The following is a 23,111-nucleotide window of genomic DNA, read 5'->3' as shown; positions in this document are numbered from 1 at the left end:
CCTAAAGAATAAAGATAGAGTGAAAGAGGCATTGAAAGCATCAGCAGGATTTAACCCTATGAGGTCTGTGCTGTAGTTCTATGGCTTTGAAGCCAGGGTCCGTGCCATTGTACATCATGAGCTCAGCTCACTTAGATAAGCTATGAGTGGTAAATTTGGGCCTAGATATGAGAGAAGGCGTCTATGTGGTAAGTGTGCACCATATAAAACAAATCCTGCAGCACACAGTGCATGAGAAAAATACTGTGACTGTGTTTTTGGATTAAATCAGCAACTTTGCGGTGTATTTTCGTTTGCTTTTTACGGTTGTATTCACAGTTTCTTGGTCTCATTTGATAGAATGGAAGATATATTACAGAAATAGAGATGATTTTTGATTGGTTTTAGTACTGAAAATGGCTTGAAATTGAGCTCAAAGTAGCAGAAATGTTCCATTTTTGCCGATATTCAAGAGTATACAAATCACATCATGCATCCAATACACATTAGCTGATGGGGCTCATGTGCATTCATGAATGCACTGATATTATTTATATAATTTCTACAATGTTGCATAACAGTGAATCTTCTGTTTTTTATTGTGAATAAAAATAAAAGTGGAATTCATCTGTAAAGCCTGGAAACTTAACTAATAAATAGAGAAAATGTTATTTTAGTGCCAGGAATGCCTGCATTGCTTATTCTGGACCCTGTTTTGAAATTGGAATATTTTAAACTTGTGTGAAATTGGCCAAATTACCAATTTCTGATCATTTTATTGGGTATTAAAATAGGTGACTGGGCAATTTCTTGTGCTCAGTAGATAAAATGGAACACATACTAGTGAAATAGCTAAGAATTTGGTCTATTGAAACATTGTAATTTGCCGAAAATAGGACTTTGGGCAAAATTGCCGATGCGTAAATATCGCTGACACAGCAAAATTCGCAAGAGCGTAATTTCATCAATTTTTCATAAAATTTCATACTTTTTGTTTTATTACCTTCAGAAAAAGATTCTCTACCATTTCATTAGAAAAAATAATTTTTTTTTTAAATTCTTGGATCCTGTGGGGAATTTTCAGATTGGGGGGTCTGGACCCTCAAGGAGTTAAAGCCAAAATAACTAGGCAGCGGAAAGGCCTCATTCATGAAATGGAGAAGTTACTGGCGATCTTGTTTGACGACAGATACAAAAAAGAATGCCGATGAGCCTTTTAATAATTCAAGCCAAGCCACGCAATATCTTTGAGACTTTGAAGGCAAAAAATCGATGGAAACATTTACAGCAAGTCATGGATGGTTTCAACAGTTTCATCAGAGATTCAACCTGCATAATCAGAGTAGCAGCGGTGAGGGAGTGACAGACAAGTGCATGCAAGGCATATGGAAAAAATGCCTAAAACGTTTCGTGAATAATTTTGATGGGCTTGACAAAGACGAACATGTCAATGTCATAAATTAAAAAAATTGTGAAACTTGCTGATGTGCTTAATTTAGTTGTTGAAATGGAAGATGTAGAAGAATTAGTGGACTATGTCAAGGGAGAGCTAACTAACAAAGATTTAATAGAGTTGGAAGTGCAGCAGCACTCGGAAGAGAAAAGAATGGAGGAAGTACAAATGAAGTTCACTGTAAAGGGGTTAGCTGGTGTGTTCTCGAAAGTGAATGCTGCTATATTAGAACTAGAGGGTATGGACCCAAATGTTGAATGGTTCATGAAAGTGGAACTGTCAGTGGATGGACTTTTACGATACTACTGTGAAATTTATGAAGAAAAAAAAGGAAAATTACTAAGAAGACCACACTAATGGGATTCTTCTTGAAAGCTACACCCTGGACCCCTACCCCTACCCCTACAAGTCCCTCCACTTCTTCACCATCATCTCCTTTACCTGAGCCCTCAGTAGCTCCTGATAACTCTGCTGATAATTTTGATGATGACCCTCCTTGCTTATTGACCAATTCGCTTAGTGACCTAGTCATAGGAACAGAACTCGGTCATTAAGTAAGGAGTGCCTGTACTCTCCTTGGTAGGTTATACACTGATCCCAGCATCTCTGCCACTTCTCGAAACATTTCTGGTACCTTCTTTTGTAACAACATTTAGTGTGGCCTGCAATTCTGCTTGAATCTTCTCCATGTCATTCAAATGCCACCCCTCAAATGCCATTTTTAATTTTGGGAAGATAAAGAATACACAGATGACTATATCTGAGGAGTAAGAAGGGTGAGGGATATCCACCATGGTCTTTCCAGTCTTGAGTCATCAGGTGCAGGCACAGATTTTCAAATTTTCAGTCAAAATGTTATGACATGACCCATAAGAAATTCCCAGAGCACTTGCAGTGACACTCTTCATGAATAGCCTTCCTTACTTTTTCAATGTTGGTGCCTGTTTTTGACATTGATGGACAACCAGAGTGCTCATCATTCTCAACTGATGTTCATCCTGCTTTGAAACAAATCATTCAAAACACTGTGTCCAACACATTGCTTCATTGCCAAATGTTTGCTGAATCATTTTGTGACTTTTACTAGTCATTTTACTTAGCTTGACATGGAATTTCATGCACACACACTGTTTTTTTATTTTAAAGATTCCATTCTGTTACACAAAAAAATCACAACAGTGCACTATGACAAAAAAGGCACATCTAACATCAACAGAAGGACCAACCACACTGAAACTTGCCACACTACTTCACAAAGGATTGTGGAATTGAGACACTTATGCAACCTTACCTTTGCCTTTGATATACCTATGAAGAATTTCGAGAGTATATCTACTCTCTGAGCCCGGCCATGGGCCAGGCTCGTCTGGTGCTCGCCTGGTCAATCAGGCTGTTGCTGCTGGAGGCCCGCTGCCCCACATATCCATCACAGCCTGGTTGATCTGGCACCTGGTGAAGATACTTGTCTAGTTTCCTCTTGAAGGCTTCTACACTTGTTCCAACAGTGTTTCTGATATCTTCTGGTAAGATGTTGAAAAGTCTGGGACCCCGGATGTTGATACAGTGTTCCCTTATTGTCCCCACCGCACCCCTGCTCCTCACTGGGTTTATTTTACACTTCCTCCCATATCTCTCACTCCAGTATGTTGTTATGGCAGTGTGCAGATTTGGGACCAAGCCCTCGAGTACCTTCCAGGTATATATTATCATGTACCTCTCTCTCCTCTGCTCCAACATATGGGAATCTTTATTGAAGAAACGTTTTGCCACACAGTGGCTTCATCAGTCCAATACAAAGTAGAAATGGGTAAGGAGAGGAGGAGATTGAGGTAATCAGTCCCTCAGCCTGGAATCGATGTAATCAGTCCATCACTCTTGTAGGAAGTACAGCATAGGCCCAGAGAGGTGGCTTATATACTGCGGTCAGGTTAGTCAAAGCAGGAGGAGGTAGGATCACAGTGGGACCTTCCACTTGTGTAAGTAGGTCGTCATCCAAAGGTTGGACAAGTGTTGAAGAAGTCTTTGTACCAAGATCCCACGATGTTGCAGTGTCTGACAGATGCAACGAATGGTTTTGAAAACCGACAAGTTGAAGAATTGAGACATTTATGCAACATATGGGAATCTTCTATTTTGTATTGGACTGATGAAGCCACTGTGTGGCAAAACGTTTCTTCAGTAAAGATTCCCATATGTTGCACAAGTGTCTCAATTCTTCAACTTGTCGGTTTTCAAAACCATTCATCACAAAGGAGTGTACTGCTCAGCATGATCTACGTCACCATCACATTTCTCCCAGGAAGCTCCTGAAAATTTGAGTCTGGGAACTTTTTCATAGCACCTCATAAATCTCTTGTCAAAGCATATAAGTGAGAGTCAGTACACACATGGCATCCAGTTGCCAAAAAAGTACTTAGTGCTGTTGACTACTAATCACCTATTTTCTTTTCCACTTTTTTTGAGAATACAATGGAACCTCTACTTGCGAGCGCATCCATATGCGAGTTTTTTCAAATACGAGCAGTCGATGGGTCTATTTTTTGTTTCCAAACGCGAGCAAAATTTCCATAAACGAGCTGACCTCAAGGCAGGTTCCTTGACGCTGGTAAAGGGCTCTTGCTCTTGATCTAAGGAATTGTGTCTCATTTGTTTGTTGGACTATCTTACTGAAACTTGGGCAATGTATGACGGAAAGATGCTTCTTAATGTACACCAAAAATGAAAAAATCTAAGCATAAATAATGGAGTTCACTTCTCAGCAATCAGCCACCCCTTAGCGGTATTTTCGTATGGTTTTTATGGTTGTACTCTCATTTTTTTTGGCCTCATTTGATAGAATGGATGATATACATGTACTACAGAAATAGATATGATTTTGATTGCTTTCACGACGAAAGTACCTTGAAATTGAGCTCAACACAGGAGAAATGTTCCATTGTTTTGGCTATGTTCAAGAGTAAATAAATGACGTCACTGTTCATTCCAGTATGCAGTCGTGAATGGGTTGACATTATTTATACAATTATTGCAATAAGGCATTACAGTAAATCTTATATTTTTTGTGTGAATAAAAATTACAAATTATTTATATTGTAATAATAATAATAATATGTATAATAATAGTACGTATAATAATATAATACAATAATAATCATATAATACGTATAATGATAATACATTTACATGTATAATAATAATTATAATAATAGATGGCTTTAAAAGGCTGTCACTAGATGGCAGTGTTTACCACAACATAGAGGGAGCGGTTGTTGCCACCTCCACCTGTTACATAATGGCATATTTTATTCATTCTAGAGTATACAGTGGACCTCCGCCTTACGAACGCATCGTGTTACGTTAAATCCGCCATACCAAGCATTTGAAAGCAAAAATTTTGCCTCGCCTCACGATAAAAACCTCACCTTACATGATTCGTCAGGGACGTGTCCCACATGTGGCCTCAGCTGCCCCGCGGATGCTAGTGTTTACAAGCCAGCCAGTGCAGTCGCATCTAAGCATACATTCGGTACATTTCATATTATCACAGTGTTTTTAGTGATTGTAACTGCAAAATAAGTCACCATGGGCCCCAAGAAAGCTTCTACTGCCAACCCTGTGGTAAAAAGGGTGAAAATTACTATGGAAATGAAGAAAGAAATAATTGCTAAGTACGAAAGTGGTGTGCGTGTCTCAGAGCTGGCCAGGTTGTATACCAAACCTCAATCAACCATCGCTACTATCTTGACCAACAAAACAGCAATCAAGGAAGCTGTTCTTGCAAAAGGTGCAAGTTTGTTTTCAAAACAGTGATTGCAAGTGATAGAAGATGTTGAGAGACTGTTATTGGTGTGGATAAATGAAAAACAGATAGCAGGAGATACCATCTCTCAAGCGATCATGTGTGAAAATGCTAGGAAGTTGCATGACGATTTAATTACAAAAATACCTGCAACTAGTGGTGATGTGAGTGGATTTAAGGCCAGCAAAGGTTGGTTTGAGAGATTTAAGAATCGTAGTGGCATACATAGTGTGATAAGGCATGGTGAGGCTGCTAGTTCGGACCACAAAGCGGCTGAAAAATATGTGAAGGAATTCAAGGAGTACATAGACAGTGAAGAATTGAAACCTGAACAAGTGTTTAATTGCGACAAAACAGGCCTCTTTTGGAAGAAAATGCCAAGCAGGACCTACATTACTCAGGAGGAAAAGGCACTCCCAGGACATAAGCCTATGAAAGACAGGCTTACTCTTTTGATGTGTGCTAATGCTAGTGGTGATTGCAAAGTGAAGCCTTTATTGGTGTATCACTCTGAAACTCCCAGAGCATTCAGGCAAAACAATGTCCTCAAGGCTAATTTGTGTGTGCTGTGGAGGGCAAACAGTAAGGCATGGGTCACTAGGGACTTTTTCTATGACTGGTTACACCATGCATTTGCCCCCACTGTGAAAAATTACCTAATGGAAAAGAAATTGGACCTTAAGTGCCTCCTGGTATTAGACAATGCTCCTGGTCATCCTTCAGACTTGGCAGAGCAACTTTCTGGGGACATGAGCTTCATTAAGGTCAAGTTTTTACCTCCTAATACCACTCCTCTCCTGCAGGTCATTTCAAACTTCAAAAAACTCTACACAAAAGCTATGTTTCAAAAGTGCTTTGAAGTGACCTCAAACACTCGATTGACTCCAAGAGAGTTTTGGAAAGATCACTTTAGTATCCTCAGTTGTGTCAACCTTATAGGTAAGGCTTGGGAGGGAGTGACTAAGAGGACCTTGAACTCTGCTTGGAAGAAACTGTGGCCACAATGTGTAGAAGAAAGGGATTTTGAAGGGTTTGGGGCTAACCCTGAGAAGCGTATGCCAGTTGTGGAATCCATTGTGGCATTGGGGAAGTCCTTGGGGTTGGAGGTTAGTGGGAAGGATGTGGAAGAGTTGGTGGAGGAGGACAATGAAGAACTAACCACTGATGAGCTGCAAGATCATCTTCAACAGCAAGAGGCCAGACCTGAGGAAACTGCTTCAGAGGAGGGGAGAGAGAAATTGAGGAAGTTGCCTACTTCAAAGATTAAGGAAATGTGTGCAGAGTGGGTTGAACTGCATACCTTTATGGATGAAAACCACCCTGACACAGCTACTGCAAGCTGTGTTGGCAACCTGTACAAAGACAGTGTCATGGCCCATTTTAGGAAAGTCTTAAAGGAACGGGAGGTACAGAGCTCTATGGACAGACTTGTTGTGCGACAGAGGTCCAGTGACTCTAAAGCTGGTCCTAGTGGCATTAAAAAAGGAAGGGAAGTAACCTCGGAAAAGGACTTGCTACCTCAAGTCCTAATGGAAGGGGATTCCCCTTCTAAACAATAACAACTTCCACACTCTCCCCTCCTCCCATCCCATCAATTATCACCAGATCTTCAATAAAGGTAAGTGTCATGTATTCTATTCTTAGTAGAGTAGTAATTGTGCATGTCTTCTTCAGTTTGTGTGTATTAAAATTAATATTTCATGTGGTAAAAATTTTTTTTTTTCATACTTTGGGGTGTCAGGAATGGATTAATTTGATTTCCATTATTTCTTATGGGGAAAATTAATTCGGCTAACGATAATTTTGGCTTACAATGAGCTCTCAGGAACGGATTAATATCGTAAGGCGGGGGTCCACTGTATATCAGGTTTCTGTGTTATTTATATTGTCTATTATTTCATATTAGATGAACTGTGATAGATAAATAAGCCATAGAGTTGATGATAGCGAAATATTCAAGGGGTATTTTGTCTTGTCTCCAGACAAACTCTCGTTGGCCGCCGCCACATATATAATGACATATTTTATTCATTCTAGAGTATATATCAGGTTTCTATGTTATTTACATTGTTTGTTATGTCATATTAGATGAACTGTGATAGATAAATAAGCCATAGAGTTGATGATAGCGAAATATTCAAGGGGTATTTTGTCTTGTCTCCAGACAAACTCTCGTTGGCCGCCGCCACATATATAATGACATATTTTATTCATTCTAGAGTATATATCAGGTTTCTATGTTATTTACATTGTTTGTTATGTCATATTAGATGAACTGTGATAGATAAATAAGCCATAGAGTTGATGATAGCGAAATATTCAAGAAATATTTTGTCTTGTCTCCAGACAAACTTGTCGGCTGCCGCCGCTGCCACATATATAATGACATTTTATTCATTCTAGAGTATATATATCAGGTTTCTATGTTATTTATATTGTTTATTATGTTATATTAGATGAAGTGAGGTAGATAAATAAGCCGTATTGATATTAGCGAAATTATTGAAGCACAGAATTCCACTGGAACGGATTAATTGCATTTCAGTTAATTTAAATGAGGAAAATTGACTCTGCAAACGAGCAAATCCAGTTGCGAGCAAGGTCATGGAACGGATTAAACTCGCAAGTAGAGGTTCCACTGTGTTCCTTTATTTAATTATGCCAGATTTGTTCATTTGTATGGGATTTCCAGCATAGATGCTTGTTATTTTTGGTAACCCATTGTAATATGCAAGACAGTACATATTTCTAAATTAATTTGTGTTAAAATATGAATCTTCAGTGTAATGATGGATGATTTCCCTTTTCTAATTGGTCTTACTTTCCATTTAATTAACAGCCTGTAAACCATGTCAAGTCAGTAGGAGCTGGCCTTCCTGATGATGATGAAGTCAGTACAGACCCATTTCTTCCATTAGTTGAGGCTCATCAAAGACATGAGCTAACTCTGTTACGTATGGAAGACCTCTTACGCTGTGGCCTGACAAGCATGGGCCCTGTTACTACTGCACAAGGGCTCTGTTTAGAGATGGTTCATTTTGCCACTAAATTAACAGTTGCCAAACGACGTATTTTAGAAGATCCTGATTTATACCCTCCAGCTTCAAAAGAGCTCTCTCGCTCAGATCAACGCAATAGACGTAGAAAGGTTTGTTTCCAAACTCTAAAATATGTACTTTATTTTAATAACTTCTAATACTGTTGCCCAGCTAAAAGATTTAGGACTACAGTACATTATAAACACCACCATTTCTCCCTCCCTTCCCTATTTTCTTTTATTCAAGTCTTTTCACTGGAAAACACTACAGTAAATCATTTAAAGCCAGTATTTTTTACATAGCATCACTGAGAATCCAAAAGCATAAGGACCTGGAGTCTTGATTTAGGCAAATTTTTTATTAAACTAAAATATCTTATGCAGTGTTAATAAACTTTAAAGTACAGCAATTTAATTATCATTCATGTTGAGCACTGAAGTGTATTCACCAAAGATTGAAGAATGCAGTGTACTCTTCTCTTCTAGTAATACATTTACAGTATAAATACAGTAAGCACCATGTACACTGTAGATATAAATCATCTAAGTATTGCAGTACATAGTGGGCTGAGAACCACAGTGATTAATTAAAGATGCTACAACAAGGGCAATACAGGTACTTACTGGTATGTTATCATGCTCTTCATAGGATTTCATTTTCATAAGTGTGATAAGGGAGAAAAAATTAGCATACGAGTAATTTTTTCAATTTAAAAATGATAGATGGAAGGCAGAGTATGTGAAGAGGAAGAGGGAGGCTAAGAGTAGGGAAGTCTTTATCAGCAAAATTTGTTGAGAATATAAAGCTGTTGAGAAAGAGATTAGTAAGGCTAGGAAGCCTGGAGAGCAAATTAACTTAGCATTTAAAAATAAAAAAAAGGAGGTGTTGGATGGGAAAGAGTGGGTACTGGAAAGATGGCAATGATATTTTGACAAGTTGTTGATTAAGGGGAGGCAGAGATTTCATGCATGGGGCAGGAAGGGATAACATCGTATAGGAGTGAGAAGGAGCCTGAGGTGGATGTGGGGAAAGTGCATGAAGTAGTAGGTAGAATGAAAAGGGTAAAGTGAATAGAATAGATGGGATGAAGACAGAGATGTTACATCCAGGTGAGGATAGTGTTGGAATTATTGGTATGTTTGTTCAGTATATGAACAAAAAAAGGCAAAAAAGGGGAATGTACCAGAGTATATGGGTGTGAGGCATGGGTTTTGAATACTACCATGAGAAAAAGGCTAGAGGCAGTGGAGATGTCATGTTTGAAGGCCTTATGTGGAATGACTATCATCCATATAATTTGGAGCTAAGAAATTAATAGGCAATGTTGGGTCAATGAGGGGTTGTTGGGGTGGTCTGGGCATGTAGAAAGGATGGAGAGGGATAAAATGACTAAAGAGAGTGTAAATGGAAGGTAGGAGAAATAGGAGTTGTCCAGGAGTGGGAGGAAGTGCAAAATAAACCCAGTGAGGAGCAGAGGTGCAGTGGGGACAATAAAAGAACACTGTATCAACATTTGGGGTCCCAGACTATTCAACATCTTACCAGAAGATATCAAAAACACGGCTGGAACAAGTGTAGAAGCCTTCAAAAGGAAACTAGACAAGTATCATCAGGTGCCAGATCAGCCAGGCTGTAATAGATATGTGGGGCACCTCCAGCAGCAACAGCCTGGTTGACTAGGCAAGCACCAGATAAGCCTGGCCTATGGCTGGGCTCTGAGAGTAGCGAAGCTCTCAAAACTTCAAAGGTATATCAAAGGTTGCATAAAAGAAGGGAAGGTACCAGAATATTGGCAGTGTGTACAGTTCCCTTATATAAAGGAAAAGGGGATAATCTTGTTGAGTATACGAGATAAAGTTTACAGTAAAGTAGAATTATTATTGAAAGGGTTAGGGGTAAGATGGAAAGTAGGGTTGCAGAGGAGCAGAGAATTTTGGAAGGATAAGGGATGTGTAAATCAGGTGTTTATATTGAAGCATAAGTTACCAGTACTTAGATAAAAGAAAAGACTTGCTTGTTGCATTTATGGATTTAGGAAAGGCATATAATTAGGTGGATAAGGGAGCCATGTGACAGATGTTGCAGATGTATGGAAGAAGAGATGGGTTACTAAAAGCAGTTAAGGCTGAAGTTGTGGTGTGTAGGATGGAAAGGGACAAGTTTCCAGTAAAAGTAGGATCTAGACAGGAATGCATGATGTTACCATGGTTGTTTAACATATTTATAGAAGGTTGTCAAAAGAAGTGAATGCTAGGGTGTTGGAAAGAGGTGTGGGATTCAAAGATGTTGAATCTGATACAAAACAGAGCTGTCACAGTTGCTCTTTACAGATGACACAGTTCCTTTGAGGAATTCTGAAAACAAATTGCATAGATTGGTGGATGAATTTAGCAGAGAATAAAAAAACAGAAATTAAAAGTGTGCATAGAAAAGAGCAAGGTGATGAGGGTAACAAAAAAAGACTAAGCAATAATAGCTTGAATATTAGAGTGGAGGGATGGAGTATGGAAAAAGTGGATGTATTTAGATATTTGGGAGTGGACATGTCAGCAGATGGGTCTGTGAAAGATAAGGTAAACTATAGAATAGATGAGAGAAAAAAAGGTGGGTGATGTTCTCACCTAATTGTGGTTGCAGGGGTCGAGACTGAGCATCTGGCCCCACCTCTTCACCGAGTGCTACTAGGTCCTGTCTCTCCCTGCTCCATGAGCTTTATCATACCTCATCTTAAAGCTATGTATGATTTGTGCCTCCACTACCTCACTTGCTAGGCTATTCCACTTCCTGACTACTCTGTGACTGAAGAAATACTTCCTAACATTCCTAACAATCCTCTTCAACCCCCCCACTACTCATACTTGCACGAGCCCACCTTTCTGCCAATAGTTGCTTATATTTCACCTGAACTTCCTCCTCCCTTAGTTTATACACTTTCACCTCCCTCTTACTTGTTGGTGTCATTTTCCTAGATGGGAAAAGAGGAAAATGGCAACAGCAAGTAAGAGGGAGGTGAAAGTGTATAAACTAAGGGAGGAGGAAGTTCGGGTGAGATATAAGCAACTATTGGCAGAAAGGTGAGCTGGTGCAAGTATGAGTAGTGGGGGGGTTGAAGAGGGTTGGAATAGTTTAAAAAATGCAGTATTAGAATGTGGGGCAGAAGTTTGTGGTTATAGGAGGGTGGGTGCAGGAGGAAAGAGGAGTGATTGGTGGAATGATGAAGTAAAGGCTGTGATAAAAGAGAAAAAGTTAGCTTATGAGAGGTTTTTACAAAGCAGAAGTGTTACAAGAAGAGTAGAGTATATGGAGAGTAAAAGAAAGGTGAAGAGAGTGGTGAGAGTGCAAAAGGAGAGCAGATGATAGATTGGGAGAGGCACTGTCAAGAAATTTTAATGAAAATAAGAAAAAAATTTGGAGCGAGTTAAACAAGTTAAGAAAGCCTAGGGAACGAATGGATTTGTCAGGATTTGTCAGTTAAAAACAGAGTAGGGGAGTTAGTAGATGGGGAGATGGAGGTATTGGGTAGATGACGAGAATATTTTGAGGAACTTTTAAATGTCGACGAAGAAAGGGAGGAGGTAATTTTATGCACTGGCCAGGGAGGTATACCATCTTTTAGGAGTGAAGAAGAACAGGATATGAGTGTGGGGGAGATGTGTGAGGCATTACTTAGAATGAAAGGGGGTAAAGCAACTGGAACTGACGGGATCATGACAGAAATGTTAAAAGCAGGGGGGGATATAGTGTTGGATTGTTGGTACGTATTTTTGTTTAATAAATGTATGAAAGAGGGGAAGGTACCTAGGGATTGGCAGAGAGCATGTATAGTCCCTTTATTTAACCCTTTGAGGGTTTTGGTCGTACTAGTACGTCTTACGCGTAGGGGTTTTTGACGTACTAGTACTCATAAATTCTAGCGGCCTCAAATCTAGTGGGAGAAAGCTGGTAGGCCTTCACATGAAAGAATGGTTCTATGTGGTCAGTGTGCACAGTCTAAAAAAAATCCTGCAGCACACAGTGCATAATGAGAAAAAAAAAACTTTGACCATTTTTTTTTAATAAATCGGCGACTTTGCAGTGTATTTTCATATGGTATTTATTGTTGTATTCTAGTTTTCTTGGTCTCATTTTATAGAATGGAAGACATATTACAGAAATTGAGATGATTTTGACTGGTTTTACAATGAAAGGTGCCTTGAAATTGAGCTCAAAGTAGCAGAAATGTTCGATTTTTACCAAACTTCAAAAGTAAACAAATCGTGCCAAGCGTGCAATACATGTCAACTGGTGAGTCTAATATTCTTTCACAAGTGCACCAATAATATTTATACCATTTTTTACACTAATGCAGTAGTCTGCATAACAGTAAATCTTATATTTTTTGTGAAAATAAAAATTCAAAGTGGAAAGCAAAAGAATATAAGAGGGGCCTTGAGACGTGACTAATGACTAGAGGAAATGTCATTTTAGTGCCAGGAATGTCTTTCTTGTTTATTCTGGACCCTATTCGGAAATTGGCATCTTTTGAAATTTGTGTGAAATTGGCAAAATTGCTAAATTCTGACCACTGTACTGGATAGTTGAATTTCATAAATGGGTGGTTTCTTGCACCCATTCGATAGAAAAAATGGAGTTCTAGCGAAATATTCATGTTTTTTGTCGACTAGTACAGCGAAATTGGCAGAAAATGGGGCTCAAAGTAGGCAAAATCACCGATGCGTAAACATCGCCGGGACCGCTAACTTTGCGAGAGCATAATTTCGTAAGTTTTCTATCAAATTTCAAACTTTTGGTGTCTTTATGATCGGGAAAAGATTCTCTATCTTTTCATAAGAGAAAATATTTTTTTTTTTTTTTAAAATTTGGCCGACCCTGAGAACGAGTTTCGGAGAGGGCCTGTCGACCCTCAAAGGGTTAAAGGGAAGGGGGACAAAAGAGATTGTAAAAATTATAGAGGAATAAGTTTACTGAGTATACTAGGAAAAGTGTACGGTAGGGTTATAATTGAAAGAATTAGAGGTAAGACAGAATGTAGGATTGCGGATGAGCAAGGAGGTTTTAGAGTGGGTAGGGGATGTGTAGATCAAGTGTTACATGGAACTATATATGTGAATAGTATTTAGATAAAGGTAGGGAAGTTTTTATTGCATTTATGGATTTAGAAAAGGCATATGATAGAGTGGATAGGGGAACAATGTGGCAGATGTTGCAAGTATATGGAATAGGTGGTAAGTTACTAAATGCTGTAAAGTGTTTTTATGAGGATAGTGAGGCTCAGGTTAGGATGTGTAGAAGAGAGGGAGACTACTTCCCAGTAAAAGTAGGTCTTAGACAGGGATGTGTAATGTCACCATGGTTGTTTAATATATTTATAGATGGGGTTGTAAAAGAAGTAAATGCTAGGGTGTTCGGGAGAGGGGTGGGATTAAATTATGGGGAATCAAATACAAAATGGGAATTGACACAGTTGCTTTTTGCTGATGATACTGTGCTTATTGGAGATTCTAAAGAAAAATTGCAGAGGTTAGTGGACGAGTTTGGGAGTGTGTGTAAAGGTAGAAAGTTGAAAGTGAATATAGAAAAGAGTAAGGTGATGAGGGTATCAAATGATTTAGATAAAGAAAAATTGGATATCAAATTGGGGAGGAGGAGTATGGAAGAAGTGAATGTTTTCCGATACTTGGGAGTTGACGTGTCGACAGATGGATTTATGAAGGATGAGGTTAATCGTAGAATTGATGAGGGAAAAAAGGTGAGTGGTGTGTTGAGGTATAAGTGGAGACAAAAAATGTTATCTAAGGAGGCAAAGAAGGGAATGTATGAAAGTATAGTAGTACCAACACTCTTATATGGGTGTGAAGCTTGGGTTGTGAATGCAGCAGCGAGGAGGCAGTTGGAGGCAGTGGAGATGTCCTGTCTAAGGGCAATGTGTGGTGTAAATATTATCAGAGGCGTCGTAAGGGGGGGGGCTGCCCCGGGTGACACTGTAGAGCCTCTAAAGAAGGTGACACTAATGCCCAAAACAGTGCTGCACCAACATAAGAGAAGAATCCTTCATTTCTATATAACCTATTATATATTAACAAAGTGCAAATAAGCCTATATAGGGAAAATAATTGATTTTGATGATGTGATAGATGATTTTGCATAATTGAAGGCAAGGAAATGTAAGATCAGATACACTGAGATGTTACATGTACTCAAGATCAAGTAGGAACTAGTGTTTCTCTGATATTGCAATGTTTTTCTTTATTTTTCAAGTTTTTTTTTTGTTTTTGCATTGCTGAAGATGAATAAATGTAGGATCTGTTGCTGTACTCAAAGTGGTATTTGAGTTTATGTTTCCTCAATATTACTATGATTATTTATTGTATCATTATGGGAGTTGTCACAGTTGCTCTTTGCTGATGACACTGTGCTCTTGGGAGATTCTGAAGAGAAGTTGCAGAGATTGGTGGAAGAAGAAAATTAAAAGTGAATACAGGAAAGAGTAAGGCTATGAGGATAACAAAAAGATTAGGTGATGAAAGATTGGATATCAGATTGGAGGGAGAGAGTATGGAGGAGGTGAATGTATTCAGATATTTGGGAGTGGACGTGTCAGCGGATGGGTCTATGAAAGATGAGGTGAATCATAGAATTGATGAGGGGAAAAGGGTGAGTGGTGCACTTCGGAGTCTGTGGAGACAAAGAACTTTGTCCTTGGAGGCAAAGAGGGGAATGTATGAGAGTATGGTTTTACCAACGCTCTTATATGGGTGTGAAGCATGGGTGATGAATGTTGCAGCGAGGAGAAGGCTGGAGGCAGTGGAGATGTCATGTCTGAGGGCAATGTGTGGTGTGAATATAATGCAGAGAATTCGTAGTTTGGAAGTTAGGAGGAGGTGCGGGATTACCAAAACTGTTGTCCAGAGGGCTGAGGAAGGGTTGTTGAGGTGGTTCGGACATGTAGAGAGAATGGAGCGAAACAGAGTGACTTCAAGAGTGTATCAGTCTGTAGTGGAAGGAAGGCGGGGTAGGGGTCGGCCTAGGAAAGGTTGGAGGGAGGGGGTAAAGGAGGTTTTGCGTTCGAGGGGCTTGGACTTCCAGCAGGCATGCGTGAGCGTGTTTGATAGGAGTGAATGGAGACAAATGGTTTTTAATACTTGACGTGCTGTTGGAGTGTGAGCAAAGTAACATTTATGAAAGGGATCAGGGAAACCGGCAGGCCGGACTTAAGTCCTGGAGAGTGCCTGCACTCTGAAGGAGGGGTGTTACTGTTGCAGTTTAAAAATTGTAGTGTAAAGCACCCTTCTGGCAAGACAGTGATGGAGTGAATGATGGTTAAAGTTTTTCTTTTTCGGGCCACCCTGCCTTGGTGGGAATCGGCCAGTGTGATAATAAAAAAAATAAAAATAAAGTTGAGAAGTATTCTTCTGTTCGGTTTATGGCCCTTAAACGTTCTCATTGATAAACATTAGTCACTGACTGGTCATGCAGTAGTGACCTAACTGGAGTTTACCACCCCATACCCCTGCCCTTGAATTTCATAGGGGTGACACCAAAGATGCTGCCCCGGGTGACACCAGAGATTCCGCCCCGGGTGACACCAACTCTAGCGACGCCTCTGAATATTACGCAGAAAATTAGGAGAAGGTGTGAAGTTAGTAAAAGTATTAGTCAGAGGGCTGAAGAGCGGTTGTGGGGGTGGTTTGGTCATTTAGAGAGAATGGATCAAAGTAGAATGACATGGAGAGTGTTTAAATCTGTAGGGGAAGGAAGGCGGGGTAGGGGTCGTCCTCGAAAAGGTTGGAAGGAAGGGGTAAGGGAGGTTTTGCGGGCGAGGGGCTTGGACTTCCAGCAGGTGTGCGTGAGCGTGTTCGATAGGAGTGAATGGAGACGAATGGTATTTGGGACCTGACGATCTGTTGGAGTGTGAGCAGGGTAATGTTTGGTGAAGGGATTCAGGGAAACCGGTTATTTTTATAGACGGACTTGAGTCCTGGAAATGGGAAGTACAATGCCTGAACTCTAAAGGAGGGGTTCGGAATATTGGCAGTTTGGAGGGATATGTTGTGTATCTTCATACATACTATATGCTTCTAGGCTGTTGTGTTCTGAACACCTCTGCAGAAACAGTGATTATGTGTGAGTGAGGTGAAAGTGTTGAATAATGATGAAAGTATTTTCTTTTTGGGGATTTTCTTTCTTTTTGGGTCACCGTGCCTCGGTGGGAGACAGACAACTTGTTAAAAAAAAAAAATCCCTTTGACTCATCTGGGTCTTCAACTTCCAATTGTGACCCCTTGTTTCTGTGTCCCCTCTTTAGAACATCCTGTCTCTGTCCATCTTGTCTATTCCACACAGTATTTTGTATGTAGTTATCATGTCTCCCCTAACCTTCCTGTCCTCCAGTGTCGTCAGTCCAATTTCCCTTAACCTTTCTTCAGTGGCTCTGGTGGCCTGGTGGTTAACGCTCTCGCTTCACACGGTGAGGGCCTGGGTTCAATTCCCAGCCAGAGTAGAAACATTGGACGTGTTTCTACCTGTTGTCTATGTTCCCCATCAGTAAAATGGGTACCTGGGTGTTAGTCGACTGGTGTGGGTCGCATCCTGGGACACTGACCTAAGGAGGCCTGGTCACAGACCGGGCCGCGGGGGCGTTGACCCCCGGAACTCTCTCCAGATAAACTCCAGATAGGACATTCCCCTTAGCTTTGGAACTAACCTTGTCACAAACCTTTGCACTTTCTCTAATTTCTTGATGTGCTTGATCAAGTGTGGGTTCCAAACAGGTGCTGCATACTCCAGTATGGGCCTGACATACACGGTGTAGAGTGTCTTGAACGATTCCTTACTAAGGTATCAGAATGCTGTTCTCAGGTTTGCCAGGCGCCCACATGCTGCAGCAGTTATCTGGTTGATGTGTGCTTCTGGAGACGTGTTCAGTGTTATACTCACCCCAAGATCTTTTTCCTTGAGCGAGGTTTGCAGTCTTTGGCCACCTAGCTTATACTCTGTCTGCTGTCTTCTGTGCCCTTCCTCGATCTTCATGACTTTGCATTTGGCAGGGTTAAATTCGAGAAGCCAGTTGCTGGACCAGGTGTCCAGTCTGTCCAGGTCTCTTTGAAGTCCTGCCTGACCCTCATCTGATTTAATTCTCCTCATTAACTTCAGATCATCTGCAAACAAGGACACTTCTGAGTCTGACCCTTCCATTATGTCATTCACATATACCAAAAATAGCACTGGTCCTAGGATCGACCCCTGTGGGACCCCGTTCATCACAGGTGCCCACTGTGATACCTCATCACGTACCATAACTCGTTGTTGCCTCCCTGTCAGGAATTCTCTGATCCATTGCAGTGCCCTTCCTGTTATGTGCGCCTGATCCTCTAGCTTCTGCACTAATCTCTTGTGAGGAACTGTGTCAAAGGCCTTTTTGCAGTCCAAAAAGATGCAATCAACCCACCCCTCTCTCATGTGTCTTACTTCTGTCTTTATCATAAAACTCCAGAAGGTTTATGACACAGGATTTGCCTTCCATAAATCTGTGCTGGTTGGCATTTATACTCTTGTTCCGTTCCAGGTGCTCCACCACTCTCCTCCTGATAATCTTCTCTTGAAGCATATGTGGAAAGAAAGTTTATATATGGAGGCAAAAAAGGGAATGTACCAGAGTATATGGGTGTGAGGCATAGGTTTTGAATACTGCCATGAGAATGAGGCTAGAGGCAGTGGAGATGTCATGTTTCTAAGCAATATGTATGTGGAATGACTATCATACATAGAATTTGGAGCTTAGAAATTAATAGGCAATGTTGGGTCACTAACTGTATAATTCAAAGGGCAGAGGAGGGGTTGTTGAGGTTGTCTGGGCATGTAGAAAGGATGGAGAGGGATAGGATGACTAAAGAGAGTGTATAAATGGAAGGTAGAAGTAGGGGTTGTCCAGGAATGGAGGGAAGGTATAAAAGAGGCTTTCAGTTTTAGGGGCTTAAGCATCCAGTAGACTTGTGTGAGTTTGTTAGATAAGAGCAAATAGGGACAGGTGGTTTTAACCCGTAAACGGTCCAAGCAGATCTACGTTCACATGTGTAATGCTACAAAAGTAGATCTAAGTTTTTTACATATTTTCAAATATAACAAAAAAAAAAGTAGATCAAAGTTTTTTTACACATTTTCAAATGTAGAAAAACAAAAAGAAGATCTACTTTTTTTACGTACTTTCAAATGTCGAAAAAACGTATATATACGTTTGGACCGTTTACGGGTTAAAGGGCCTGCTGTTGGAACTGGTTAGCCAGACTTTAGTCATGAAGGTGGGAAGGGCAGTGCTTACACTCGGAAGAGGGTTAGCGATGTTGCAGTTGGAGGGCAATCTGAATTGTGATGTCAACACACTTCTTGCAAGACAGCGAATGAATGAATGAATGATGATGAATGTGTTTTCTTCTTTGGGTCACCCTGACTTAGCAGGAAATAGCCACTTAGGTAGTAAAAAATAATCTTGAGCATCCACTGTAGATAATGGAGAAGGTTTCTTAAACACAAACATTACTGAGAGCTGCTGTATAACAGAGTCCTGCACCATTTCTTGTTTAGTTAAATATGATTTATTCTACATAAAGAGTATAATTTTCTCAGTCTTTTCTGACAGAATCAATGTTTCATGAACAAGATCTTTATCACTTAATGTGCCATGAGCCAGGAAAATGTCTGCTGCAGAAATGTGAATCATGTGCACATATTCAGAGCTTTCTATGTTTTGCAGGTATGTGAAAAGTTGGCTTTGGTGCCTGGCAAGTTAGACCATGCAACAGTAGTAGCATACACTGTGGGCACCTACCGAGAAGATGATTGTCTGGAGCCAGAGGATGAGGTAATCAGGAAACCAATGTTTAGGGCAGCACCTTTGGCTTCTCCAGACTCTACACGAAGTTTAATTTCTCAGTTAGATGAAGTTCGACCTCCAGATCCTCCTGCAGCTAGTGCAAGCACTGCCATGGCACATTCTCATAGTGATGAGTCAGCTTCCCCAAAAAAGACAAACCAAGGATCATCCGAGGGAAAATGGGGAGAAAAGAGCGGGCAGACTTCTCGTAGCAACAACTGCTCACAAAATAAAGAAAATCTAAGCCCAAATACTGGCCAGGTACCATGTAGGCCAACCCTAATTGAAACTATTGTTTGAGGTTGATAGGTATATGAATTACATCTTGTAGTAACTTCAGGCTCCCTTTTTTTTCAAATCCTAACAGTTATATATGTTTAGTAGAAAGTACATACCATTATTCCCTGCAACATTCCCCACCTTCCCACCACTCTCCCTGCCACTTTCCCTGCCTATTTCTCTAATTTCAAAGAAAATGTTATATAAGTGAATAGTAAAATTTAAAGTCAAGTACCTATGATTATAATGTTGCGTCTGTATTAAAGCTCAAGTTTCACGACTCAGGAATACCTTTTTATTCCTTCATTTTAAGCAGAAACATCTGCAGTTACAAAATATTATATTAGCACAAATAGCTCTGATAATCATCATATTTAAAAGCTGAAAATTTGCTACCAATAAGAGTAAATACGTATAGTTAATGGTTGTGGTAGCAGTCAGGTTTGATATAGTATGTATTCTATTTGCAAAGAAAATATCAAGATAATGAATACAAGTAAATGTCAAAGGGACATGGCCCTTTAGTGCTTGTAATATGAGCACAAAAGGCAGTGTTATGTAATAAGATGTGGTTTATGAGGTGCATAGGTATACGTTAAGCAAAACTGTCTGTGATGTTAGGAACAAAGATTGTAAGTACAGTATATAAAAATTTCATATCACATTTCCATTATTGTTTTTGAACACGGTTAAAGAGGTTATGATTATCAACATTGGTTTTATGAATTTGATAATGCTTCTGATAATATAAGAGGTTATAAAGTTGCAATACTGTGTATCTAATACGTATTAGTAACTCTTATTAAAGAAAAATACTTCACCCATCTGTGAGGCACCATACACCATTTTGCATTTCCACAAGTCATTCCAATGCATGAAATGTTAGTATAGCCCTGTTAGCACATTTCATGACACTTGCAATGCCATAAATCTTCTTTGAATACACGTTCAGTTTTAATTGCTTTTGCTTCCATGAACATTAGATCTGAAGAAAGTTATTAAGTACGTACTGTAATTTGATAGGCTATTTTCTATCAGTACTATGGTCAGTCAACTCTATTTAGTATCTTGTCATAATATTTATAGTTTAACATACACTTCATGAAGGTAATTTAAGTAAATTTATTGGCCAAATTGATGTACTATTTATTTTTTCCCAGGGATTATTTATATAAATTATAATGCTGTTGTATTTGACATACAGGCTTCAAAAGTCATCACAATAATGTGAGATAAGCAGCATTATGTTCCACTTCAGAAATGGGATTAAGTATATTGTAGGAATAATAATAAATTACCAGACATACAGAAGTAATGGTGTCACTATTGTTTTCCATAGCAATTTCCTCTAGCCAAATTTCCATGTTGTGCTTCTATTCTGTAATTTGCTTCACAGTAAATTTTTGGTATGTTCTTTGGTTGCAATGATGTGAATGGCATTTGGTTATACATACAATATTTATGAAAAAATGTTAAAACTTGTAGGGATATGGCAATCAGGGACACATTTAATAATAAGATATTTGTTGCATGCATTATGAGCAGCAGTTTCAATCACATATTTATGTCCATTATATTGTGGATATTTCTATAAGAGCACTGGAGCACTGTCTTTGTCCAGAGTATTGAGCTGGACTCTTACAACTGTACTGTACTCTAGTTTCAATTTAGAGTAAGTTTATAAAGAAGTTTTCACTCACCAGTGCCACATTCAGCCATGTTTTAGTACCATACAAATGTATAATAAACATGTGAATATAGTTATTTTTTTAATTTTCCCCTGGTAATTAGAGTGTTACTCTTTTAATATGGTAGATACTGTCAGTATTACATTGTTTTGAAAAATGAAAAACTGCTTGTTTAGGATATGATGAACCACTAGGCATGACAACTAGTGTGAATATATCCCAGAATAGTACTAGTAATTTGGACTTTTCAGTTGCAATTATCTCATTGAGCCCATCTTTTGTTTTCTACTGTGAATGCTCATTTTCTATTGCACTGGGTCGAATGGCAACACACTAAAAACAGATACAAAGGCAGGTAAATCAAAACTGATATTCCACAAAAAAACGGGAAGCTAAGATTCTAAGTCTTTCAAGGAGGGGGATGGCACATTGATATTGAAGGGCTCTTGATCTGAGGAATTAGATTATTATTATTATTCTTATAATCACAACTACATAAGTGCTAAACCCACAAGTGTCATACAGCACTGAAGGGTAAGGTGTACTAAGGTTTAATATGCTTAATCAGAGACTAGCAAGGGTGGAGAGTATAACGGAAGTAGTTACTAAGGAATTGGCAACCTTTTCTCAAATCAAGTGTGAATCCCGTCCATAATTCCCTCTTCTTTTTGGCGTAAGTGACAGTGATATTTGTTCTTTCGTTAAATTTTTCTCTTTGTTGAATGATAAGGGTACACTACACAGGTTCTGTTCTAGAGTTCCTTCTGGGGGTACTGGTGTCATGGTAGATGCTTTACCTGAGGAAAACTTGACTAACGTGGGGCGTGATGAGTGACTGTGGTGCCCACTTTTAGGATGTTGGGTAGTCATCCAGCAGGTTCTGGTGATGGAAGTACTACTGAAGGATGCCTGCAGAGCCATGAGAGAGAACTGAAAGTATACAATTCAAAGATTTCATTGCAGGTCACCCTCTGCAATCATTATTAACAATGTAATTATTAAACCATTAATACTTTGTATTCTAGGTAGTAGGTTGGTAGACAGCAACCGCCCAGGGGGGTACTACTGTCCTGCCAAGTGAGTGTAAAACGGAAACCTGTAATTGTTTTACATGATGGTAGGCTTGCTGGTATCTTTTTTGTCTCATAAACATGCAAGATTTCAGGTACGTCTTGCTAATTCTACTTACACTTAGGTCACACTACACATACATGTACAAGCATAAATATACACACCCCTCTGGGTTTTCTGCTATTTTCTTTCTAGTTCTTGTTCTTGTTTATTTCCTCTTATTCCCATGGAGAAGTGGAACAGAATTCTTCCTCCGTAAGCCATGCGTGTTGTAAGAGGTGGCTAAAATGCCGGGAGCAAGGGGCTAGTAACCCCTTCTCTTGTATAAATTACTAAATTTAAAAAGAGAAGCTTTCATTTTCTTTTTGGGCCACCCTGCCTCAGTGGGATACGGCCAGTTTGTTGAAAGAAAGAAGAATAATACTTTGTATGATTAAGTGGCTTGCTAAGCCTTTATTATTATCATGGGGGCAGTGCTGTATGACCCTTGTGGGTTTAGCACTTGGTTTTGATTACAATAATTATCGTGGGGGAGCGCTAAACCTGTAGGGATTATACAGCACCTGTAGGGGGGGAGGTGGAAGGCATTCAGGCTCAATTCAGGAAACTGGAGCAGAGATCCAATTCCCTAGATCAAGAGCCCCTCACCAACATTAAGGAACCGCCTTTGAGGGGTTGCTAAGCCTTCCTCAATTAATTCTGGAGATGCCATCATAGTGGTACACTGGGTAGGGTAGGAGGTAGTTTCCAGGAATGTCATCATTGTTGTGTCAATTGTAATTACTGTTAGGGAGAACATAATTTCTTTCTACTCCTCACAGGGAGTCTCGCACCTTTCTCTCATGTCTAATGAGCTTACCCAGTCTCTTAGGAATGGTTGTAGTTGCTGGGGAGCAACTGCAACCATCCCTTTTCTAAATGGAGGCACCTTAAT

The 23,111-nt window shown here is 39.6% G+C and overlaps 2 protein-coding genes across 2 annotated transcripts in view; one reads left to right on the top strand and one right to left on the bottom strand.

Annotated features, from left to right (window-relative positions):
• Positions 1 to 21,178, top strand: part of LOC128688009 (uncharacterized) — a 54,299-nt gene extending 33,121 nt beyond the window's left edge. The window contains exons 6-7 of the mRNA XM_053775669.2: positions 8,071 to 8,379; positions 19,020 to 21,178. Coding sequence (XP_053631644.1) covers positions 8,071 to 8,379; positions 19,020 to 19,439 — 729 coding nt within the window. The 3' untranslated portion in view covers positions 19,440 to 21,178. The remainder of the gene's footprint in view (positions 1 to 8,070; positions 8,380 to 19,019) is intronic.
• LOC128688011 (NADH dehydrogenase [ubiquinone] 1 beta subcomplex subunit 11, mitochondrial-like) overlaps positions 20,552 to 23,111 on the bottom strand; it is a 46,446-nt gene continuing 43,886 nt past the window's right edge. Inside the window, exon 4 of the mRNA XM_053775677.2 lies at positions 20,552 to 22,036. The gene's annotated coding sequence lies outside the window, so the exon portion shown is untranslated. The remainder of the gene's footprint in view (positions 22,037 to 23,111) is intronic.

This window comes from Cherax quadricarinatus, chromosome 10 (genome assembly GCF_038502225.1).
Source record: "Cherax quadricarinatus isolate ZL_2023a chromosome 10, ASM3850222v1, whole genome shotgun sequence".
NCBI classification, from domain to species: Eukaryota; Metazoa; Arthropoda; class Malacostraca; order Decapoda; family Parastacidae; genus Cherax; species Cherax quadricarinatus.
This window is presented reverse-complemented; position numbering and strand designations above follow the sequence as displayed.